Source organism: Desmodus rotundus, chromosome 2 (assembly GCF_022682495.2).
Source record: "Desmodus rotundus isolate HL8 chromosome 2, HLdesRot8A.1, whole genome shotgun sequence".
NCBI classification, from domain to species: Eukaryota; Metazoa; Chordata; class Mammalia; order Chiroptera; family Phyllostomidae; genus Desmodus; species Desmodus rotundus.
In genome coordinates this window covers 189,440,317-189,464,091 of record NC_071388.1, presented here as the reverse complement: position 1 = coordinate 189,464,091, position 23,775 = coordinate 189,440,317, and the positions used below count along the sequence as shown (strand labels likewise).

The 23,775-nt window shown below is 36.7% G+C and overlaps 1 protein-coding gene across 3 annotated transcripts in view; it reads left to right on the top strand.

Annotated features, from left to right (window-relative positions):
* The window catches only part of ERBB4 (erb-b2 receptor tyrosine kinase 4), a 959,089-nt gene that overhangs the window by 631,428 nt on the left and 303,886 nt on the right, over nucleotides 1-23,775 (top strand). For all 3 annotated transcript variants that reach the window (XM_024563791.3, XM_024563792.3, XM_024563789.4), the window contains exon 4: nucleotides 3,195-3,329. In XM_024563791.3, the coding sequence (XP_024419559.2) occupies nucleotides 3,195-3,329 (135 nt within the window). The remainder of the gene's footprint in view (nucleotides 1-3,194; nucleotides 3,330-23,775) is intronic.

The window sequence follows — 23,775 nt, the reverse complement described above, 5'->3', positions numbered from 1 at the left end:
TTTCTTATAGGTTGACCTTTTCCTAGAATTTTCTTATTTCAGAAATAAATCTAACAATATTTCCCTACAAAAACATATTAAATAACATTTAAAAATCACATAAAGTTATAAAATCAATGCAAACTATACAAATCAATAAATGCAACTTTTAAATTATATCCTGATGTAATTAAGTAAACAAGATGATCCAAAAAAGCCCTACCTGTGTGGCTCAGTTGGTTGGGCATCATCCCGCCAAGCAAAAGGGCACTGGTTCGATTCTTAGTCAGGGCACATGCCTGAGTTGTGGGTTCTGTGCCTGGTTGGGATGTGTATGAGAGGCAACCAACTGATGTGTCTCTCTCACATGGATGTTTCTCTTCCTCTTTCTCTCTTAATCCTTTAGTCTCTCCAAAAATTAATAAATACAATCTTTAAATAAAAGAAGATCTAAAGAAAATTTAAGATATAATATACATTAAAATTCTTCTATAAATGTCAATAAAATACACAATTTCTGATTGTGGGGTTTGACATTCAACAAAGAATAGGTCCTAAGCCAAACATAAAAGAAAAAAGTCTATTTTCAGGGAAAATTCACACATACAAGAATAAACTACATTTCATTAAATATAAAAAAATTACAAATCCTCCCAACCAGAATTGCTAGCAGATGCTGGGTTCTGAATTTAGGATGACAAAAGTATCCTGACTGTAGTCTTAATTTGAAATGTAACATGTAAGATTATACTTGAATTATTATTGCCTCTTTTCTAAACCCCTCTGAAGTATATGCCAATCTCTTGAACAGAGTATTTCTAAGAAACAAATGTAAACATTGGTAGCAGATTAATATTGTTGAAGAAAGGGACTTGATGAGATTATTATTCAGTATAATATGATCTGATTCTATTTGAATATGTCTAGATAGGAAGTTAGAGATGGATACTGTGTTCCTTCACAATAAACTATTTGAATTAAAATGTGTCTCCTGAAAAATATAGACTCTTTCGGCAATGTTTGAGCTATTACCTTTTCTCTTCAATTTTTTTTTAAAGTAGAACTTTCCAAATGTAGACTGAAAAATAACCTTTATTTCCTGGATAGCAGTTAAAATCTCCTTTCTCTGTCACCTAATGAAGAATTATTCCTGGAGAAGAAGAGCATCACCTAATGTCTCATGAGGAAGCTATTAGTATGAGATCGTCACATTTCTTAGAAACCTAATGCCAAACATTAATGTAGAAATTCATTTTCACAATCACTCTTACATCTTACAGCTCCCTTTGATGAAGCTTGTATGGTTAAGCTATGAAAAATAATGAACTGAGTTTTAGAAGTAGAAAGATTATCAAATTTCTTTTGTTTATTTTTTTTCTCACTGGAGGAAATGGAACCAATAGGCAGGGAAAGGATTAATGATGGAAATATGAGTGATTTTAAATGCAGAAAGCCCTGCAATGTCAAAATAAATCTGGAGGATTTTATACATGCAACACAGTAAGGCAGTTTAGATGTACCCTTCGATCTCGCTTCCACAAATAGTTCTTTTCTTGCTGTCACATGTTCCTTTCATATTTTATCTCTCTTTTCTGTTTTAGCTGACTCATATAAATTTAGCTGGGCACCCTGCACAGGAGAGATGATTCTCTCAAGGCCACCATGGGAGACAGAGTTGTATGCCTTCCCAAATTCCCATGTTCCTCTCCTTCACTGACTTGCATGCTTGTTTGGGTTTTGTTCCAGTAGCAATACGTCTACCTAAATACTTCCTTCCTTAGCCTCTCTTGCAGTAACAATGGCTGTGGGATATTGTGTTGGCCAATGAAGTGCAGACTTAATCCCTGAGGAGAGCATGTCTTCCCAAATAGGTAGTTGGCACCTTACTAGGAGAAGTCTCTTGCTTGCTCTTCTTCCTTCACATGGCTTGTATTCACACTAACAGCTCTGGACGTGGCAGCCGTCTTGGGCCTGGACAGGAGAAAGCCAACACACAAGACAGGCTGTGGGTACTGTGGAGCAGCTAAACTAAGATTCACAACAGCCTTCTATAGTTTCTTATTATGTGAGAAAAGTCACCCTCTAGCTGCTTAAACTACTATTCGTTGGGATTTTGGTACTTGTAACCGAATGCTGTACAGCTGGATATATGATTTCTCTTAAATTGTGATTTTTATTAAACAAGAGGAGGGAAATGTGGTAGAATTCGAACAGAAAAATACAAAGTATATTTCTAACCGTTTTTTTTCAAGCAGTAATAATAGTATTTTTGAAGGAAGTAGTTACCATTTGCTGGATAACAAAGCTGACTGAAAGGGAATGGAGGTGTATGATCGATTGTTCAGGGAGACAAGTTGCCTAACAAGGCAAATGTTGTGAAGCAGAGAAACAGGTAAAAACCGGCATCAGCGCATTTTATCCCAAGGCCATGCCACGGTTCCAGTGAACCACAGGGCTTTTATTCTATCCTGCATTGTGTTGTTCTTAAAGAATAATGGGCAATTCTATTAATTGCATTTGAGACAGCATTTTTGTGATTGAAGCGTTCTTTAATTTCAGCTTCCTTTTGGGTCTGTTTACCTACTGATTCCAGTCAATGTCACATTGACTAAAACAATTTTTCTTAAGGGAAATTTGACAACTTGGACCAAAAGTCTCAAAAATGTTAAAAAAATATCCATATTGTGTGATTTTATAATGTCATTTGTGAAAATTCATTTTAAAGAACTAATCTGAGATAAGCAAGTTAAATGACCAACAATAGGGGATTGGTTACATAGATACTATTTAATATGTACTCTGGCATATTGTATTCTCATTAGAAATAATGTAGAATTATATTTAATTACCACTAACTACTCACCACTTAATATTATAATTATCAGGTTATGAAATATTATATACAATGTTACTTCAATTTCAGGAGAAAAGAACAGAGACTGATAGCATCTATACTAAAGTGTTAAGAATGTTTTCTCTCTGAGTGTTTGGGTTAGAAGTGATCGTTTTACTTTCATTTTTTAATCTTTTCAAATTTCTGCCATTTAATTTATATGACTCAATCAAAGATATTTTAAAAGGTATCCTGGCTATTAACCAAGTAACTCTAACTTAACATTGAAAATATTTTAAGAGTAAATCATTTTTATTGACTACCTTTTCATCAACAAAACGTTTGACAACGAATCTCCCTTTGTTTGTTTGTTTTAATCCAGAAATCCTAAATGGCGGAGTCTATGTAGACCAGAACAAATTTCTTTGTTATGCAGACACAATTCATTGGCAAGATATTGTGCGGAATCCGTGGCCTTCCAACTTGACTCTGGTGTCAACAAATGGTAGCTCAGGATGTGAGTAGTATCACCCTCTTTGATGTCTGAAAATGTCCTTCTAGTTCTTGTGAAGATGAACAGCTTTCGTTTATCATGCTATTGATAATATGTTGCATTTCGATTAAGTCCACTGAAGTGTTCACACTTTTGTATGACTGAACAAACATTTACTTCTAATTAAGTCTCTGTTTGGAGTGGTACTTCCCCTTTACAAATTCTCATTTTCTTAGCACGATTCCTTTCAATAACAATTATGTTGCTGTATTTTTAATGTCTAAATATATGCCCCATTGTCCATGAACTTAAGACTGGGTTCTAACTACTGCTCCACACACCACTGACAGAAAGGTAGAAAAACAATGTGCCTTCCTATATATTATATTATTTTAATTAAAAAATAAAAATATGGAAAATTTTAGAATTCCTAAGCCTTCATTTGCCCCTAAAGCCCTCAGAACAATTCCAAACATTATTATTAGAATAGAGAAACATGGGTTTTATATAGAAGAAATCTATGTTATGTTCTGGTTTTAGTCAGCCTAATAAACACCCTAATTTCCCATTCTTAAAATGTATTGTTTCTACCACAGATAATTTACCAGATTCCAAGTTTTTAATATGACTAAATGATGAGCAAATAATATTTGAATCATTAAAACTTCTGAAAAGTATTCTGCCAGAAATATGTGCCATTTTCATAAAGCCGACTATATTGCCCCCACATTTATTATTACTGAGGTTTGTATGAGAACAGAACCTTTATTAAGTGTTACCCTTGGTTTTATATTTCTCATCTACTATTATATATTTCCCACCTGAAATCATAACTGTCTTCACACAGTTCAATAATTATTTGAAATTGTACTGACTGTATTATGATGCTTTATAGGAAATCAAACTCTGAGGGACAATTATTAAGTTTCATCATGATCCTAAGAATTTAATGGGGAAATATGAATATATTTGATTCAATCTGACAGCTGTGTTTTCAATAAACAGCTGAAAATTTTTTTTTAAATAACATAATTTTCTTGTCAGCTTGGGGCAGAAATTTGTATGTGATTTCATCTTTACAGGGTTCAAGTTGCCTACCTTGTAAAATTATACGTGAATAAAAGATTGAATCTATTCACATTAACAAGGGGAATGACGTGCTTCAGAAATGGCTGCCGTTTTCAGCCTTCTTAGACTATGGTACATTATGTGTAGAAAATGCATAATGGTTTGATAAGAAGAAAGGCCTACTGCCTGTCTGCTTGTTAGAGTGACTAGCCTGTAATGTGTGAACGAGATCGGGCAAGAATAAAAGCTCGCGGCGCAAGGGCAAAGGAAGTGTGTCCGCAAGGCTTGCAGGTTGGAGGAAAAAGGGTCAGAGGGGTTTGCTGCACTGTCACAGATGGTATCTCTTTGTGCTGTTCTTTTCAGGGCAAATTTGGATGTTTGTGCCTATAATTAGGCAACTAAAGCTGCATTTCTTTTTCCTGCAAATAATTGCAGGCACACAAATTATAAATGCAAAGTAGAGTCGTAATGAATGGTCCTTTACAAATTATCCACCAATTGCTTATCAAAGTTTTATTCTTTACATACTAGTCCTACTTGTGGACTCATTATACATACTCTAGTTGGTCATAATGAATTGGCTGGTCTAAATAGTGATTACCTATGATTTTATGCTCAGTCAGATTCTTCCTTTACTTTTCCCCCATCGGTAATCAACAGGCACTCTCTGGTTTTAAATGCAACTTCTACACTGATGACTTCCAGGGCTGTGCACCACCAGCCATTCAGTCACCTAAGTTAAAAATTGGGTAGTCATCACTGACTTCACCTTTCCCTTGCTTGGCCTTGGCATTTATTTAATCATTAAATCATGCTGAATTTGTTTAGTTCTTAATTTTCCATAGTTGCTCTTCTCCATGTGAGGGCTCATAAAATACTACATTGCTCTAGTTCTAGACTTCATCTGTTGCATAAGTTACTGAAAAAAATCTCTGAATTCTTAATATTTCTTGAGGCCATAGACCCTTCTGGAAGTCTAGTGAAACACACAGTATACTTCTTATAATGTCTTTAAGTGAATAAATTGTCAGCAAATAAATCTTTATATTATAAACTTATAAATATTAATAAGTATATGAAAGATATTACAAAGAATTAAATAAAAATATATTAAAATACATTTACCATCATACTTAAAAAGTAAATATACAATATGACAATATGCTTCTTTAGTAGTACATTTAATAAAAAAGTATAATAGTAGAATTAATATGTAAGCGAGTTTTGAAGCAGTGATAGGCATTAATATTATTTTAAAAAGGACAGTCACCTTAACAAGTAGCATTAGGAAAACTAGATAGCCACAAGATTAAAGTTAGACATCTATCTTGTATTATATTAAAAAATAATTCAAAATGGGTTAAATACCTAAATATAAGGCCCAAGACTGTAAAACTCCTAGAAAAAAAAAATAGCCCTGACTGATGTGACTCAGTGGACTGAGTGCAGACCTGTGAACCAAAGGGTTGCTGGTTCGATTCCCAGTCAGGGCACATGCCAGGGTTGTAGGCCGCATTACCAGTAGGGGGTACATGAGAGGGAGCCACACATTGATGTTTCTCTCCTTCTCTTTCTCTCTACCTTCCAATCTCTCTAAAAATAAATAAAAATAATAAAATTTTTAAAAAGAAAAAATAGAGGAATAGATTCATGATGATGATTCTTAGATATGACACTAAAAACACAGACAACATAAACAAAAATTGAAAAATGGGTCTATCCCCCACTTAAAATTTATGTGCATTAAGTGTCACAATCAAAGAGTGAAAAGGCAATTTACAGAATGGGAGAAAAATATACAAAATTTGTACCTGATAAGGGGTTAATATCCAGAATATATATGTGAAGAACTCCTATGACTCAACAGCAAAAAATAAGTAACTTGATTTAAAAATTGGCAAAGGACATGAACAGACATTGTCCAAAGATGATATGTAAATAGCCAATAGCATATAAAGATGGTCAACATCACTAATTATTAGAGAAATGCAAATGAAAACCATGAAATATCACCTCACACCAACTAGAGTGACTACTATCAAAATAAAATAGCAAATATCGATGAAGATGTCAAGAAATTGACACTCCTGTGCAGTTTTGATGAAATTGTAAAATAGTGCAATTTCTATGGAAAATGGTATGGTGGTTCCTCAAAAATTAAAAATAGAACTACCATATTATCCAGCAATCCCACTTCTTATTATATATACAAAAAGTGAAAGTGGGGCCTCAAAGAGATATTGGCACACCTGTGTTCATATTGGCCTCCTTCAGAGTAGCTAAGAGGTAGAAGCTCCCCAAATAGCCATCAAGGAATGACTGGATGAAACAATGGGGTGTGTGCATACAATGGAACAGGATTTCATGGGGATGATGAAAGGAGGAAACCCAAACCTCAGGTGCTCTAGATCCTCCAGTCTTTTCTTTAACTTATAACAGATGCACCACTAATTCTCAATTGCTTTCTAAAATCAACAACAACAACACAACAACGAATGATTGAAGCGGGAATGTGTGGGAACTGACAAATCCATAAAAGAGTATTATGTTCACAAACATAATTTTAGGAGTAATTATTTGTTTAAACCAGATGTTCTGTCTGAGTTAAATATATCAGCAAAACTTAAACCTACATTTTCTTTAATGACTCATGTATCTTAATAATTGCCCACTTCTTGCTAATATTGCATGTGTCCCATATAGATAACTTTCTTGAACTAGAAAATTGTCTCAAAATACAGAAGTTTTTAACCTGATATTTTTACTTTTTTAACCAACATTTTTACTTGTTTGATATTAATATATTTGCATAAAATAGAAGCACACTTGTAAGTTGGAAATTTCGTAGAAGAATAAAAAAAGTAGCAGGAAAACATACACACAATGCATTTCAGTACAGTTTCAGTTTCTATGTATTATATCCAATTTTACATAAGTGCAAATATATAGTCAAATCATGCATACTTTCTAAAAAATGATTTTTAATAAAGGCTAAAATTAAGGAAATAGAAAATTCACTTGTAATTATTCTAAAAAATATTGGCAAGTAGAACTAATAGAATCTAGGAATGTATTTCAAAATATAAGATCATATGGCAGGTCTGCTGTCCTTGTAGTGTTCTTAATGAAAAAGTAAGAACTTGAACCTGACTCATATCAAAAGGGCCTGTGAGACTAGATTCATAAGAAGAGAATTTTCATGCAATTCATTTGTATATAACACATATATAAACATATTTATTTCAATGCATATACACATATTGGCCCCCACAGATTGTGATTATAAGTTAGTTTCTATTTCCCTTTTGCATATAAATCACCTACAATCTGGAATAACTTCTGCAGGTTCTCTCTCCTCTTTGGCCTTATCTTCTTACTGCCAACCCCGCCTCTGCTGACAATTACTCTGGTGACCTCACAGCTGTGCTGGACACACTCTCCACTGCTTTAAAACCCACTGTACCCCAATTCCTTCAAAGCACAAATGAGACTATTTATTAACATGAATTTGTTAATAAGAAGGGCTATGGGAAGGGGGGAGCAGAGAGGCCCAACCTCGATATCTGTGTTCCTGCTCATGTGTTATAGGTGAGGATGTTCCTCACCGCTGGGACCCTCAGGCCATTTCCAAACCCTAAGTGCCAACTCCTTTATTTTCCCCTAGGCTTTAACCTCTGCTCCAGGTGAGGGCTCATTTCATCTTCAGTTTCTGAATTAGTCAAAACATCAATTTGTTACATAAGGTAATGCCCATTGCCAGCACAGAATATATTGTGGTCCCCTTAGAAAAGTTTTAACAACACATTCCCTAAAGCACTGTTTCTTCAATCTTACATTATACCACATGTCAGTGGTGTGTGGTTAAATATATAATAGCCACCCTTAAAAAATAGGAGTAAACACACTAATTTGTAGAGCGTGCTTATTTCCATGTTGTAAACATTTCTATCATTGTCCCTTTTGAGCAATCAACATGGATTTTGGAAGAATGTGGTTAGTGTGTCATTATGTAGTATTCCCACCACACAGGTTCAAAAGATGTAAATAGACTCAGTTGTAGAGATAATAGGAAATACGGGAAACAAATCAGGAAATGATGAATTTTAAGTGTAGATTACCTTTGTTTAAATAAAATTTAATTGGTGATTTATGTAATTTAACAGTTTGTAATGGCTGTATTTAACAACCAGTTCTGAAAATTCTAGAAAATCTGACAGTGGGCCGTGTACCCTGCTGCCATGTGCGAACGTCAACAGCCCTGTGCAGGTAATGCTGCGCTTAGCCCTGCCCAGTGCTTATTGTTTATCACTATATAGTGAGGCAAAGAGGAAATGAAGCCTACACGTCATACACGGTATGAGCAGAGTTTGTCCCCTAGTCTCCTGGGGGGAAAATACTGAGTAAGACACATGTGTGCACACATGAACACAACAGCCACACAACTCAGGAAAGAATGACCTCTTTAGGAAAAGAGCAGTTTTACTAAAAATTTATAGAGGTAAAATATCTGACTCTTCAAGGTTATATGCTGCTAATGTTTTTTTATTTAAATTATTAAGCAGTATACTTAGCTTCTGTATCCATGTTGACACCTTGCACTCAAGATTTCTGCCAGAATGATAGACAGGCATTGCCTCAGTTTGAGTAAGTCTTGCAGAAATGTTCCTTCTCACAGCAAACTGAGTTTCTGCCTCAAAGACTAACTCCTTTGTATCCTACATGCATGCTGCTCTGGCTCTAAAAATGATCAATTGTTTACCTTCCAATAAATTTTCATGACCATAGCTTGTTAGAAGGAATATTATTTTTATGTAAAGTGACAGCAGAGGTGTTGTGTATTATGGTCTAACATCATTACTCAAGGACAAGGTTCTTTAGGTCCAGATATAAGTAGATTAATGGTTCCTGAACTTAAACATGTATCAGAATCTACTCGCTGGGATTCCCTCTGAGTCAGCTTGGTTGAGGATGGGAATCTACCTATTGTCAAAGTTCCCAGTTGATTCTAGGAACAGACGTAAGTAGCACCAGCCTGGTGCAGGATCTTTATGCTAGTAAAGGGATTAGCAAAACCTGTTATGATGGATATATTTCAGGCCATATGCTGATTCAAAATAGCATAGGATGTATGAGTTTACTGCAAATGAGCGAAACACTAAATACACGAGTTCTCTCTCTTAGAATATATGGCTCTCTGTTTTTACGTGAAAATTCTGTTACTAATTTCAACAATAACAGTACCAATGCTTTAAGTGCCTGTGACCTTCTGGGCCTGGAGTATCCCAGGCACTGTAAAAACCTATTTCCAATTCTTACAGAATTCCTGTAAGGTAGGTATTGAGAACCCCTTTTGGGGTCACTGAGAGCCTTGGCAACTTGCAATTTTTAGAATAAGGACTTGCTGTCTTCCAGCGAATGACTGAAAAGGTCAAAATTTCATGAAATAGCAGATCTCTGGGGTTCAAATTATCCAGTGTGGGGCAGTGCTCAGATTGTATTGTTTCTCTGAAACTCACTTTAAAGTAAGTTTTAACAAACCGTTCACTATGGGACTCTTCATTGTAAAAAGGTGCTTTGCTTGGATAAAAGTCACTGATATTATGAAAAAGGCTTTCACAGAATGAAGAAAGACCAAGCAATCAGAATAATCAGGGTTGTTGTGTTGTTGTTGTTTAAATTAGTAACTCCTAATGTTTCTTGAAATGGTGAGTTTTTTGCAATTGGAAATCTTTGGAGCTGAATGACATTTAAGCTTATTGGGGAAAAAAATAATAAGAACTACACACTCTGTTTAAATTTCATGACAACCAAGAAAAATCTAATCAGGATCATTTAATAAAAGATAAATCATTCCCAAATATTTGAGTGGATGAATGAATAAGCAAAATATGGAATTTATATACCCTGGGATATTATTCTGATGAAAAAGGAAGCAGATTCTGACATATGCTACAATGTAGAGGAATCTTGAAGACATTATGCTACATGAAGCAAGCCAGCTATTTTTTAAAAGGACTAATACAGTCTGAGTTCACTTACATGTGACACTTAGAGTGGTCAAAGTCGCAATGACAGAAAATATACCGGTGCTGGCTAGGAGCAGAGGAGAGGGGAGAGTGAGAGTTGTTTAATGAGTGTTATTTCAGTTTTACAAGATGAAGAGACTTATGAGCGTAAATGTTGCAGAACCGTGCGAATGTATTTAATATCACTAAGCTGGACACTTAAAAGGTGAAGGGGATATAAGAGGGCTAAATGGTAATGGAAAAAATATAATAAAGATTATATTAAAAAAAGAATATGGTATTGAAATATGAAAAATAAAAACAACTATTTCCAACTTGCACAATAAAAAATGGTTCATATGGTAAATTTTATGTTATGTGTGTTTTCCACAATATTTTGATATATTGAGAATTATTAATAACACATCTGCTGATCTTCGACATTTTTTTCATTCCTTTTTTCACAACTTAAAAAATATGTACTCCTATATAAATTGTTGAGTCATCCTACAATATAAGGGTGTGCAAGTAATTCTAAGCCTGAAAGAATTAAGTATAGGGGCTGAATGCTAGGTTGACAGAAACTGACTTAAATTTTCAAAAAATGCTCCTCAGAAGCAAATAAAATTCATATTGACTCAAATAACAAGTACCTAAAACATGTAGAAGAGACTCACAAAGAATTCCATAGTTGATTTTTCAAAAGGTGAAACCCTGATTGTGTATTTCATGTATAAAGCAACTATGTAAAACTGAGTGAAAGTTATAGGGAATCCCTTCAGTATTACCCAGCTCCTCCTTTTCTCTGATGTGCTCACTCTTTAATAGGTTCTGAGTGATTACACCTGTGCCCTTCCTGCAGCCATCATTCCTATGCATATTTTCCTTACGTGTTTATTCCCATTTACTGATGAAGGGGCTTTCATGAAACTCAGTTGCACAATTCAGTAGAATTTAAAGAACTTACTATTTTCTTTACCTCCTCTAATTTTTTACCACTTAGCAGAAACTTTGAGGTACAAAGATGTTTACAAGTAACTAAAAATCATGTATTTAAGTTCCCCTCATCACATTTGCCAAGGTTAAGTTTTACAAGTGTCGCCCCTCTCCTATTGGCGTCCTCTCACTAAGCCACTTTTATTTCAAAGTTTGGAGCAGAAGTAGAGGAGAGATTGCTGGTTACACTGGAGAGTTGGGGCAGGGGAGCTGGCTTCTCTATGGGGAACTGGAGAAAAATGAATAAGGAGATCAAGCTGCTAACCCACTTAACAATCTTTCAAGCCTAGATGGTTGCAAGCAGCCCTATGCAACTTTTATTTAATTCTTTGCTGCCTGGCAAGAACAAATTATGTTCTATTTAGAGGTGATTCTTTTGGCAATTGTAGGTGCTCTTTCTAAGCAGGGAAGACAAAATGGTAAGGAAATTATGCAGTGACATTTCTTTTAAAGTTCTCCTTTAAGTATATGTAAGAAAAATATATAAAAGAAAACAAAAAGCTTGATTTAGAAGCGTGCAAAGGAAGAGTTATCTGGAAATTAGGTGTCTTGATCAGCCACTTTTATTTATCTGCTTTCTTGTGCTTTTCTAAATAACGATTTTGATCTTGGTGGTTTTTTCAAAAATATTTTCTTTTGCATCAATTCAAACTCTGTGCTCACGAAGTACAATACAGCATTAAACTAGTTAACTATATGCCACCGTTACTACTTTGTTAATAGTTAACTATTACTAATTACCATGTAACAGAGTATTTTTCAGAGTAAAAAAAAAAGTGCTGAAGCAGACCCACTGATAAAAAAAATTACAGGAAAAAATACACTAAAACAAAGTTTTTAAAAGGTATGGAATGTTGGCTATCCATCACATCTTCATTTCTAAATTTCATTATGTTGTATAATTTTAAATATCAAACATTTCATTGAATAGATTTTCTGTGTATTTTTAGTAGAATAAACACATGTCTACCAGGCCCTTGTGGTTGTGTAATTGACAGACATCTGCCTGGTTTGATTTAGTAGAGAAAGGTAAATTAATATTGTTCAGTTTTGTAATCTTCTTATAAAATAATAGATGACTTCTGTTAACCCATGCAGTGGACCCAGGAATTTTATCTGAAGAGGAAAAGAATCCCCAAACAGTGTTTCATCAATACTAAATTAATTTAGAGTAAGAGTGTAAATGCATGTTACTTTAAAATATTGAAATGGGTAATCAATCATAAAGAGACTAAACTTACATACCACTGTTCTTCTTCTCTCTCCTTTTTTTCTTCCCTACTAAGACCTTTTACCTGACCCTATTCTAGGGCAAACCCCCTTCATTTTTGGCACAATTATTCTACTCCCTTGCCTTAAAGAGTACCCTAGGGACTCAGCTCAATCCTGGGATTCTACATGAATTTGAATCTTGGCTCCAGAAATTTCTAACTGTAATCACTTAGCTCCTTTATCCTTCGTTTTTCTCACATTAGACCGAATTTGGAGAATTCAGTCTGAAAATGAGAATTTCAGAGAATTCAGTGTGAAAATGTTTAAAATGGTGCTTGCCACATAATAAGTGCTCAATAAATATTAGCTGTTATCATTTCTAGTGTTTGTAGTTGGAAATCTGCTCCTCCTATAAAGACGCCTTTTCCCCTGTAACCTATCCCAAAGCTAGGGGTTGCAGTCAGCCTTCTCTGAGCTCCAAGTCATAATTTATAAGCAAGTACACCTACAGTTCTGTGAGTATGGGAAGTGGGATGGGGAAGAACAAATTTGTAATGCTCTTGGAATCCATATATAGGCCCCTCCACCCTGTCCTTTGAAGTCATCTGTTAAATGCTGCTCATACCCCACCTACAAATCAAAGATCTTGGCAAGTGACCTGAAATCATCTTTATAACTCCATGCAAGTCTCTCCCTAGGTGACATTGAATAAGTGTCTGGGTTATTGATCTCATCCCAATTTCTTGCCTAATGGTTTCTGAACTCTTAAAATCATTGAAATCTCTCAGTATTTTCACTTAGCCTATCAGAAATGAGGCCAATGGTGACATAGCTGAAGTTTGTCTTTCTAGTGATTTTAATCTGTTTTCTGTGCTCTGCCCTCCTTTGTCCCATGTGACTGCTAAACTTTTATATCTGTTAACATAAATTGGATGGAATTAGATGCTCGGTTATATATGGATTAAGAGTATAGAATCCAGAGCCAATATTTCTGGACACCACCCTAAGGACTACATCAAGCCTATTACTTCCTGTGTGATCTTGGACAAATTATTAAATGTTTCTGGCCTCGGCTTTCTCATCCGTAGTATTATGTTTCTCCTAATGTTGTCCCTGGAAATCAATTGTCTAGAACAGTGCCTGCTATGTGATAAAATTGCACTATATCTCAGCTCTGGATAAATCTTTAATATGCTAGTTGATAGGGACCTTGATTCTATCTGGAGGATTTACATTGGTCACAATACTAGTAACATAGTTCAGAAAACAGTTCCCTGGGGCAGAGTGATAGGTAGCAGGGCTGATATTTAGGCTCAGATCATATTACAATGAGATACAGTATATGCAGTGGTTTGCAAGCAATTTATCTTTTTTTTAGTAAATAACTCAGTTTCTATATATGTCTAGTAATACATCACTGTGGAACTCCATTGAAATACCTGTTGGTGGAATCCTATTTTTAAATGTGTTATAAATCCATTACTCTTGAATTCTAGTTTTTGGGTATGAACTTCAAAGGCAAATTAATGAAAACATTTTACACAAGACATTTTAGGCTCATTACTGACTGTAATGCCTTTTGGGTCACTTTCTTATAACCTCCATCAATTTTAAAGCCGCATTTCACTCCTTAGACTCACAGTGGCATTTTAGAAATGCGCCTGTTTGTTAATGTGGTTGTTTTTATTTTAAGTGTGAGAATGTGGAATGGCATTTATATATATATATAGGGCCCTTTGGCAGTTGAAAGAGTTATAGGAACATACGTTGAGACTTCTGGCTGCTATACCTCCGAAGAATTTGTTTAATATAGCACCATGGAGCTACCTAATCTTTTCCAATTTGTTACCTATTTTTCTTTGTTATCTGTCTAAGTGATGTCTCATCTCCCCAACTGACTGCTACAGGCTAGCAATCTATAACAAAACTCAGTCTCAATCTCAGATACAACAAAGAAGAGAGGCTGCAAGATGAATGGCCCTACCTGTAATTATAAAGTCCCAGCCGCAGACATTACACGACCCCTCATTATTTACACAGGGCGGAAGAAGCACTGTGAGTTAGCAGCACTAACGCATGGAGACACTGGGCGCTTAGTAAAGAAAATGTTGGGTTATTCGATCTGGGAAGCCTACTGAGTTTTGAGTAGTGTTAGGAACTGTGGAGAAAGAAAAGGTTCCTTCCCTTAAGGAGCTTGTCATAATTTCATCCATTTCAGCTTTCCCATGATAATACCCATTTCTTCTTAATTCATCGAAGAGACAGATCTATTCTTAGTGCTGTCAAGGGGAAGGCAGATAGATAAAAACAGAGACTGCTCTGGAGACCATGGCACACACACGTGATGGGAACTTCCTTTGCTCGTGGGGAAACAGACCAGTACCTTGCTTCTCAAGGAATATCTACTCTGACAGGATAAAAATGACAAATGTGGGAATATTCAGGGTTTTTCTTTCCCACCTGCTCAAACATCTGAGTCTGCCAGCCTATCTTTCCAGCCCGCCAGCCCAAACGGCCCCCCACACCTACTCATACAGTCTTCCTGGTGTGTTGCAATGCACACTCAGGATACGTTTAAAAAAAAAAATGGGAAGAACATTATTTAACCACAATGCTGATGTGAAAGAAAGTATTTAGGGAAGATGGCTAAGCTGATCGATAATGTCATAACGATTCAGTGGGGGAGGATAGAAGGGTGAAAGCTTTGTGAGGGGAGAAGGCACAAAGAAGGAAAGAGAGGCCCTGGGGGTGGGCTGTGGTGAAGGAAAGACATCAGGAGTGAGAGGTACATGAGCAGAGTGAGAAAAGATTTAGAACTGTGGCCATGTGCAAAGTGCATTTAATGCACTTTGAGAGGAGTAAGGTCCTTTTGGTTGAATTTCGGCTGCTGAACCGTGATTCCCGAATATGACACCATTCACGAATGGAATGTGCAGATGGCTGCAGTCCCTCAGGGGTCCATTTGCACCTCTGATCAGCGATCTCACAGATGAGGGTCACGGAGTGGACAGAGGCCCCGGCATCAGTGACATCGGATCCTCTGCAGTAATCCACAGAATTGCTCCACCCATGGGTTCCTCTCTCCATTTCTGACACATACCTTGAAATATTCTCTGCGCCCATTCCCCCCTCCCACATGCACTACCTTGAAAGGCACAAAAGTGTGATATTCTAGCAGCAGAGTGAGAAGTCACTGAGCTGGACTATTAGTGACAGTCCACTGAGACTATGGCTTCTCAAACTTTGCCAAGGCATGCAGGGACCTCTGACACCCACCATCCCTGTCTGCCCAGCCTGTCAGAGTCCCTGACCTGTTGCTCCCTCCTCGTTGCTTGTTGCTTGCCTGTGGCACCCTACTGGTCACTGATAAGCCCTTCTGTCTCCAGATTACTTGATTTGTCTCCCGCATCACTATCTATGACTCTGTCATTCTCTTGTATTTTTATTTACAATCGTGGGATGGAGGGAGAAAAACAATTAACATGAATTGAGGCTTATTACATGCCGGGCACTTTACATATGTTATTCCACTGAGTTACCTCTGATGCGTACAGGGAGTATCATCATCTACATGTAATAAGGAAAGTCAGCTCTTAGGTTACGTTTCTTGCCCAGGATTCCACGAATTATAAACAATGGAAACTAAATACAGATTAAAATGATTTCAAAGCTTGAGTTTTCTGCACTTTTATGAATACTTAAAGCAGTAAATGACAATATTGTAAACTGGTTACACGCTTAATGGTATTTTCAAATGTTTTGTCTTCCTTAAACTAGGGCTGCAATTTCCTATTGTAATTATAAATTCCAATTTACCAAAATGTGTTTATATTTAATTGACATTTATTTTAGCCCCATTTTACTGGTGAACTTTATTAAACAAGTAATAGAATCAAAGTAAAAGCCACTCAGACACAACAAAAAGTACAAAGACACTTTGACAGGCAAATATACTACGTACAAAAGGGCTAAAGTGATATAAAGCAGCAAGTCTCTATTTCTATTTTAAGGCTGCTTCAGTTGTCTTACCTATAAAATGGGACAAACAGTAGTACGAGTGTTGTAAGGTTGGAAGGTGTGCTGCAAGGAGTGTAGAATGTGTAAAAAGAAAATGTGCTCCATAGGCTCAGGACTTTCAAACCTTCGCAGGGTTCTGTGTGCCAGATAAACGGGTCGGTCCACTAGCTATCTGTCAGTAGTCCATTAAAAGTGGTTCCAGAAGAGTCCTCTGGCAGACATAAATTATCTGTAGGGAGTTGAACCCCTGAGAACAGGGTGGATGGAAGTATTGCAGACTAAACCTGATACATTTCACACTCTTGTTGAAAATCATTCTTGATCACATGAGTATATATGATACTCTAAATTCTTCGTCTATAGATTGTTTGACTGAATAATATAATGGTGCTTGTAGAAAAACTAAGTTTAACGAGGTTGACATTGCCTATTTCTTTTTTTCAATCCAGGGATTACTGGAAGCATTTCAAAATACTAACTCCTGATTTAATTTATTAATAGATGAAAAATTCCACTTACAGTTTTTTAACTTTGTCTTCCTAGTTAGTGAAACTACCTGCTTATCTTTTTCTGAATAGCAAAATGTATAAAAGTTAGTTTCCATTCAATAATTAACTTTCAAATCATAGGCAAGATAAGAAGATTGAATTGAGACGGAGAAAAATGTAAAGTCAATTTACATACCAAAAGTGTGGGCATGAATAAATGCACGGCAGCGAGTACTGTCAGACAAAAACAAGGGAAATATTAGCATCTGATAAAAAAGAAAGAGTAATTCCACATTACATTAATGTCTTTAAACCCTACTGATTTGTTGGAATCATATTTTCACTTCACTATACTATGTGTGGTTTAGAATTTAAATTTGAAAAAAGCTATCTATGTGTTAGGACTGCTAGGGAGAAAAAAAATGCAACCCAATGGAAATATGTCCACAAATCAAAGAGTAAATACTGGGAATGAGAGACTGTATAATTGTTTACTATTTACATCTGTAAATTTGATTGCCAAACATCTGATTAGATCTAACATTCTGGGACAAGGTAGGAAGTGCAATAGTCCTGCCTTATCCCAGGTGTAGGTGTTCCCAGACCTGAGTGGATGCTGCCTTATCCCAGGTGTAGGTGTTCCCAGACCTGAGTGGATGCTGCCTTATCCCAGGTGTAGGTGTTCCCAGACCTGAGTGGATGCGTGAAATGGTGCATAGTAACAACCCCTATATAAACAATGTTTTAACCTATACATACATACATATCTATGATAAAGTTTAATTAATAAATTGGGCATAATAAGAGGTTAGCAACTAGTGATAGATATTATATATAATGTATAAAAAAGATAATAATTTATTGTAATCAAATTTATATGAATGTAGTCTCTCAAATATCTTATTGTACTGTACTCATCCTTCTTCTTTTGATGATGTGAGATGTTTCAAGACCTACATAATGAGATGCAGTCAGGTGAATGCCATGGGCATTGTGACATAGCGTTACGTGTTTACCATACGGGCTACTTGGACACAAGTACTGCAATCCTATGACAGTCGATTTGATAACTGAGATGGCTACTAAGTTACTAAGGGGCAAGTAGTGTATACAGTACTGTTGTGCTGGACAGAAGGATCATTCCTATCCCAGGAAGGGTGGAAGAGGATAGTGCAAGACTTTATTATGTTGTTCAGGCTGGTGTGAAATTTCAGACATTAACTTTTCCTGTAATTTTCCATTTAATTATTGGACTATGGTTAACTGTGGATAACTGAAACCACACAAGGTGAAACTGCAGATAAGGGGGAGCAACTATTACATTGTCTTAAAATATGGCCATGCTGTTAACAGAGTTTGGAAGTATGTCTCAAACTGATATTTTCTATACCTGCTTTGTTATCTTGAAATCATCATCATCATAATCCCTGATACTGCTTTGCAAAATATGGGTTTGTAAGCCCTGGCTGGGTTTCTCATTGGGTAGAGCCCTGTCCCAATACACCAAAGTGCCAGGATCAATCCCTGGTCAGGATTTTGCCATCACTAAACCAATGAATGCACAAATGGGTGGAACATTGAATCTCTCGCCCTGTCTCTCTCTCTCTGTCTGTCTGTCTCTCCCTCTCTGTCCTTGTCAAATCAATCAATAAAAAAAGATATATGGATTTGGGTACCTTACCCCATACTAGTGAACAAGCTACTCAAGTGTCCGCACTAACTTTTGGAAAACATAACTGAAACCCTCTTAGACTCTGCGGGCCCCGCCAAGTCATTTCAGTGCTCAAAAACCTTGACCAGCTTCACAATGTTTCTGCAGAGTGAGCTCCAACCTGTGCAGGAGACTTTCAGAACACTTTGTAAGCTCACACTACAGCAGCTATTTCCATTCAAACTCACAAGGGACCCTGAGCTATTCATTAGGTCTCTGAAGAATTGTGCTCATCCATTCCTCTGTGCCCCTGCTTAGGTTAATCATCCAATCTGGAACTCCCCTCCCCTCCCCCTCTCTTCTGGACAAACTAGACATGCAAGCCCCATTGAACTGCCCAGTCCTCTGCAGAGCCTTTTTCAAATCCTTGCTCTCCATTTTATGCATACCTATATTTGTCAAATATTAGGTTTATCATAATTATTTTATATTTTTCTGCCTATTTCCTTCACCTTAAAAGCTCCCGGAGGACAAGGCACTTACTTACTCATCTTTTTATCTTCCAGCCCAGATAGAGACTGGTTTAGTGTAGGCTTTCAGTAAACGCTCTACTTCCTTCTTTTAAATTATATGGTCATAAAAAAAGATATTATTCTCTTACTCGTTCCCCAGTAGAAGTAGTTTTAAGAGGTCAGGACTGCCATAGCTTAAAAGGACTGAAAGAAGAATCCAGAGACATAACTGCATTGTCTTTAGCCAGAGGCAGTTGGAGGATATAATCTTTTATGGTCAGTGGTGACTTCATATTTTGTGACTCTTCAACTGTCCTGGCATATTGCTTGCAGAAAGCAGTCAGGAGGTACAATTAAATCCCGTCTCTGCTGTCAGTTCCACAAACAAGCAAAACCTCCAGCCTGGATTGATGACTCTTATAAATATCAAAGCGGCTCAGGGACTCCAGTTCCTAAAAAAAGAACGCAAAGCTACATTTTTAGTAACATCTGCTAGACAAGCATAAAATATGAACTTAGTCATATTTGCTAACTTCTACAATAAATAATGCATTGTCAAAGCAGAGGTGATTGCTTGTGAATTAAAATAATGCTGATGTGCAATAAAATCAACACTGATTTTGAAAGATTTAAATGGTTGCAGGAGTTACATAAATATTTGTTTGCAACTTTTATTGTATATTTTTACCCCTTTGATTGAGGGGTGTTTTTACCCCTTTGACAGAGGAGGAGATATTAATTTAAATAATTTTGCCATCACTAAGCTGAGTTGGACAAGCAGGTTCTTATTTTAAAGTGATATTTCTCACACAGTTTTCTTTTTATTTTGATGTATTTTTTCTATAAAATTTTATTTATTTATTTTTAGAGAGGAGGGAAGGGAGGGAGAAAGAGAGGGAGAGGAACATTGGATGTGAGATGCAAACAACTATCAGTTGCCCCTTGTACGCGCCCTGACCGCCAAACCTGCACCCTAGGCTTGTGCCCTGACTGGGAACTGGACAGAGGGCCTTCCACTGTGCCAGACAGCACCCAACCAACTGAGCCACACCGGCCAAGGGTTCTCACGTAGTTTTAAAAGAATTATTACAATAAACAACAGAAAAGAATCAGACTTGGACGTGGAGATACGCAGATTTGGGTAGTACTGGCAATTATAATGTTCTAACACAGTTCTCCCAATTACAGAGGCCAGCATTTGACTAATCCCTTTTCTTTTGCTGTTCTCATTTTCAAAATGCGTACTAGAGAAGTGGTTTACAAGACCAATTCACACTAAAATATTAGTGACCTGTACGATCTCTTTCCTCATGAAATCGGGCCTAAGTATTATGCATCTGAGACTAGAGGAGAGAAAGAAAGCTCTCGATAAGATACTGAGCCATAGTTAAGGTATTTTTCTGTTAGGAGACAGACAAGGGACCCTCCAGAGATCCTACTTATCCTCTCTGGCTGATTTCATTGTCGACGTCTCAGCCATAAATCATTGTGTGAGGGATGCAGTGGGCTTTCAGCCACCAGGTATTACACGGGAAACGTTCCAGTTCAACCTGCCTTAGCCTGCCTCTCCTTTCCTGATCGAGGACTGTTAGCATTCAGATTTATTGGCTTCTTTCCTTAAACCCATAGGGAATGAGTATTAGATGCAGAGCAGTCAAAACCTTTTCCCTTCAAAATAATGCTGAATTAATTCTAAACACTATTAGAGTAGCAACGACGTCTGTCTCAGCCTAACTCCAATACTGAACATAGTTCTTAATGTACAGACACGGGAGGCATGCAAGAAATACTTGTGTATAGATGGATGGAGGGAAAGCGAGAAAAAACAGTTGTTTTGTTTTACAATTTTAGATATGTAATTAGTAAGGGAACCCGTTATCTACTTTCTCAACTTTTAACACATGTGTGCAGCAGAAATGTTGGAAACCAAAAACTAAAAGCGGAATTTAAAAACATAGTAAACATAATAGTCCATAAAACTATACCACCCAACTGTACACAAGCATCCGCCCAAGATTGCAGGCATGAAAGTGTGGCAACTGCAGTAATTCAAAAATATCTCCAGTTGGGTATTTTGGTCAAATATGTTGACATTTTCTTAATTTCAAAAGCTCAGTGAAAATACTATTAACACAAGCACCACACACCACAGAGGATGGAAGACGAATGCCAACTGACTGCCTGGGCGGATTCTAAACAGGTTGAAGCTCTAGAGATAATGAGATGAAGGACCAGGCAGAAGGAGCGGCCCTTTATGGAAGCGCGTTCGGTTCACAGTCCTGCAGCGCATTTAGGGACGTAGAGTTCTGAGATATGATCAACTCCTCTGGGTTTCCAAAAACGAGGGGAGGGAATATAAATAAGATTGAGTGAAATCACAGAAGAGAAGCCATTGCTGGCTTCCTTTAGAGCAAGAATAGGTATTTCTGCCTAAGTACGAATGAAAAATGAAAACTATCCAAAAATCTCATAATGACACATAAGCAGTCAAGGTTAAATTATTTAAACTTTCTGTGTGGTGGTGGGGGGGGAGCGGTGCACTATATCAATTTTTCCCTAGGAGTTGGGCCTTGCCATGATACTTGGCCAAGAACCATAAACAAAATTCAAATTTTATAGTCATAGTCTTTTTCTTTTTGGATCTGGAAGTAGGTCTTGTGGTCGTAAATTGAAACTACAAATATAAAATGTAAACAGTATACAATTCAATGAAAGGGGAACATTGAAAATATTAAAATGTCATTAGTAAGGTTTTGGGGGTTTCCCCCCCCCAGATAAAGATAGTACTCTGGACACAATGAATAAAGCTGTATATTTTATTAGCCCCAAACACAGTTAGTCAAGTTATAGATTAAACTTGATCATCCTCTGCTTCAGATAGTTTCGGTTAACAGACCACTTTGAGGGCGATTTAAAGGATTGTAACACATCTAAAGGGAAGCATTGCCATTCGCTGCTTTCTCATAAAAAAAGTTTTGACTCAAAAAAAGTTTTCACTGTGTCCCATTTTATTTCACCGTCCTTTCTAATTTCCGCTAGTATAAATCAATTTAGATTTATTAGCTTTGTTCAAAAGAACTCCAGTAGGTTTTTAATAATAATTATCATTATCACTGATTAAAGTTATATTGTTCAGGCCAGATGGAGTCCTTTTCCTGTCAGCTAGAATGAGCTTGCATTATGCAGTATAATGCATTCAAATCTAAATAAACAGATGGCAGAGTGACAGGATATTATATGCTGGTGATGTCAGCAGCAGCGCTTCACAAACGGAATTGCTTTAAATAAACTCTGCTGTGGCAAGGATCCTGATGCTTTTTAAGAAGGTGACTGGAATGGAGAGTAAGTGTTATATTAACTTGGAGACAGTCCTGTTCCCTTGCAGAGGGTGGACCATTAGGAGTGTCTGAGGTTCAGCCTGAGAGAGTGTGTCTGCTGATCCTGTTCCTTAACTAAGATAGCATTTAACTTAATATATTTACTAGGTCAGTTTCATAAGGAGAGAGAGAGAGAGAGAGAGAGCGCGCGAGCGAGCTGCCCAGGTGTAAGAACTTCCAAGTTGAAGTTAAAAACTGTGGGTCAAGAAAAGAAGGAAACATTTGATCAAACTCTATACCATAATTTTTGCAACATGTTGAAATAAATGTCTTAAATAGGCATGTAAGCGTTTGAGTTCATATTAGAAAATTAACAGAGAAGGATTAATAAGTATGCTATAGCAAAGCTTTCATCTTTAATAGATTTTATGTCTACTTTTCATTCTAAAAATAAGCCCATTCCATACCCTTGTACCCACAAAAATGTAGAGTGAACCTGTGAAATTCAGAAACAAACTTCAAAGGAAGTCATTATGCACAATCTCTTTAGCTAATTTTCTTTTCTTGTCCTTATGGGAATTTCTCTGTGGGGCACTGTATTTGCTGAAGCATATATCCTTGGTGGCAGAGTCTAAGAGGAAGACAGACGCCACTGCCGGAGCTAAAGGCTGATATTTGAAACTAAAGGTAGTAACAACAATAATTTTAGAGGAGGATATCAAATAATAGAAATTAAGCAAATTTAGCTGTTTAAATGCTTGAAATTTTCATGTAAAGCTGTTGGTTCCCACATTAGCCCTGTCCCCTGAGGGCAAAGAGAGACCTAACAGAGAGGCAGGCAACTCCAAGTTGGCAGGTGGCAGGTTTTAACAAGCAAGGGGACTTACATGCCTATACAAAGCTTGTCTTCAGTGGCCACAAGATGAGTAGACTTCCACAAAACCACCACAGAATCTTAAAAGTTTATACAGAGGCCTTAACTCGGTTTGGGTTCAACAACAGCTTCCTCTCTCGAGGCTACACCCTTGAAACAGCTGCTAGTTTGAGAATATGAGTCAGGTGCATTCCAAGGACAGGGGGAAGGGGATGATCCTCCAATTGCCCAGGTTGAGCTCAAGGTTCAGCTGATGGTCACATCCTCTTCGTGACTTCCTACAATTAAATATAATCTAAATTAAACATGCAACCTTTTATTCTGATGGCT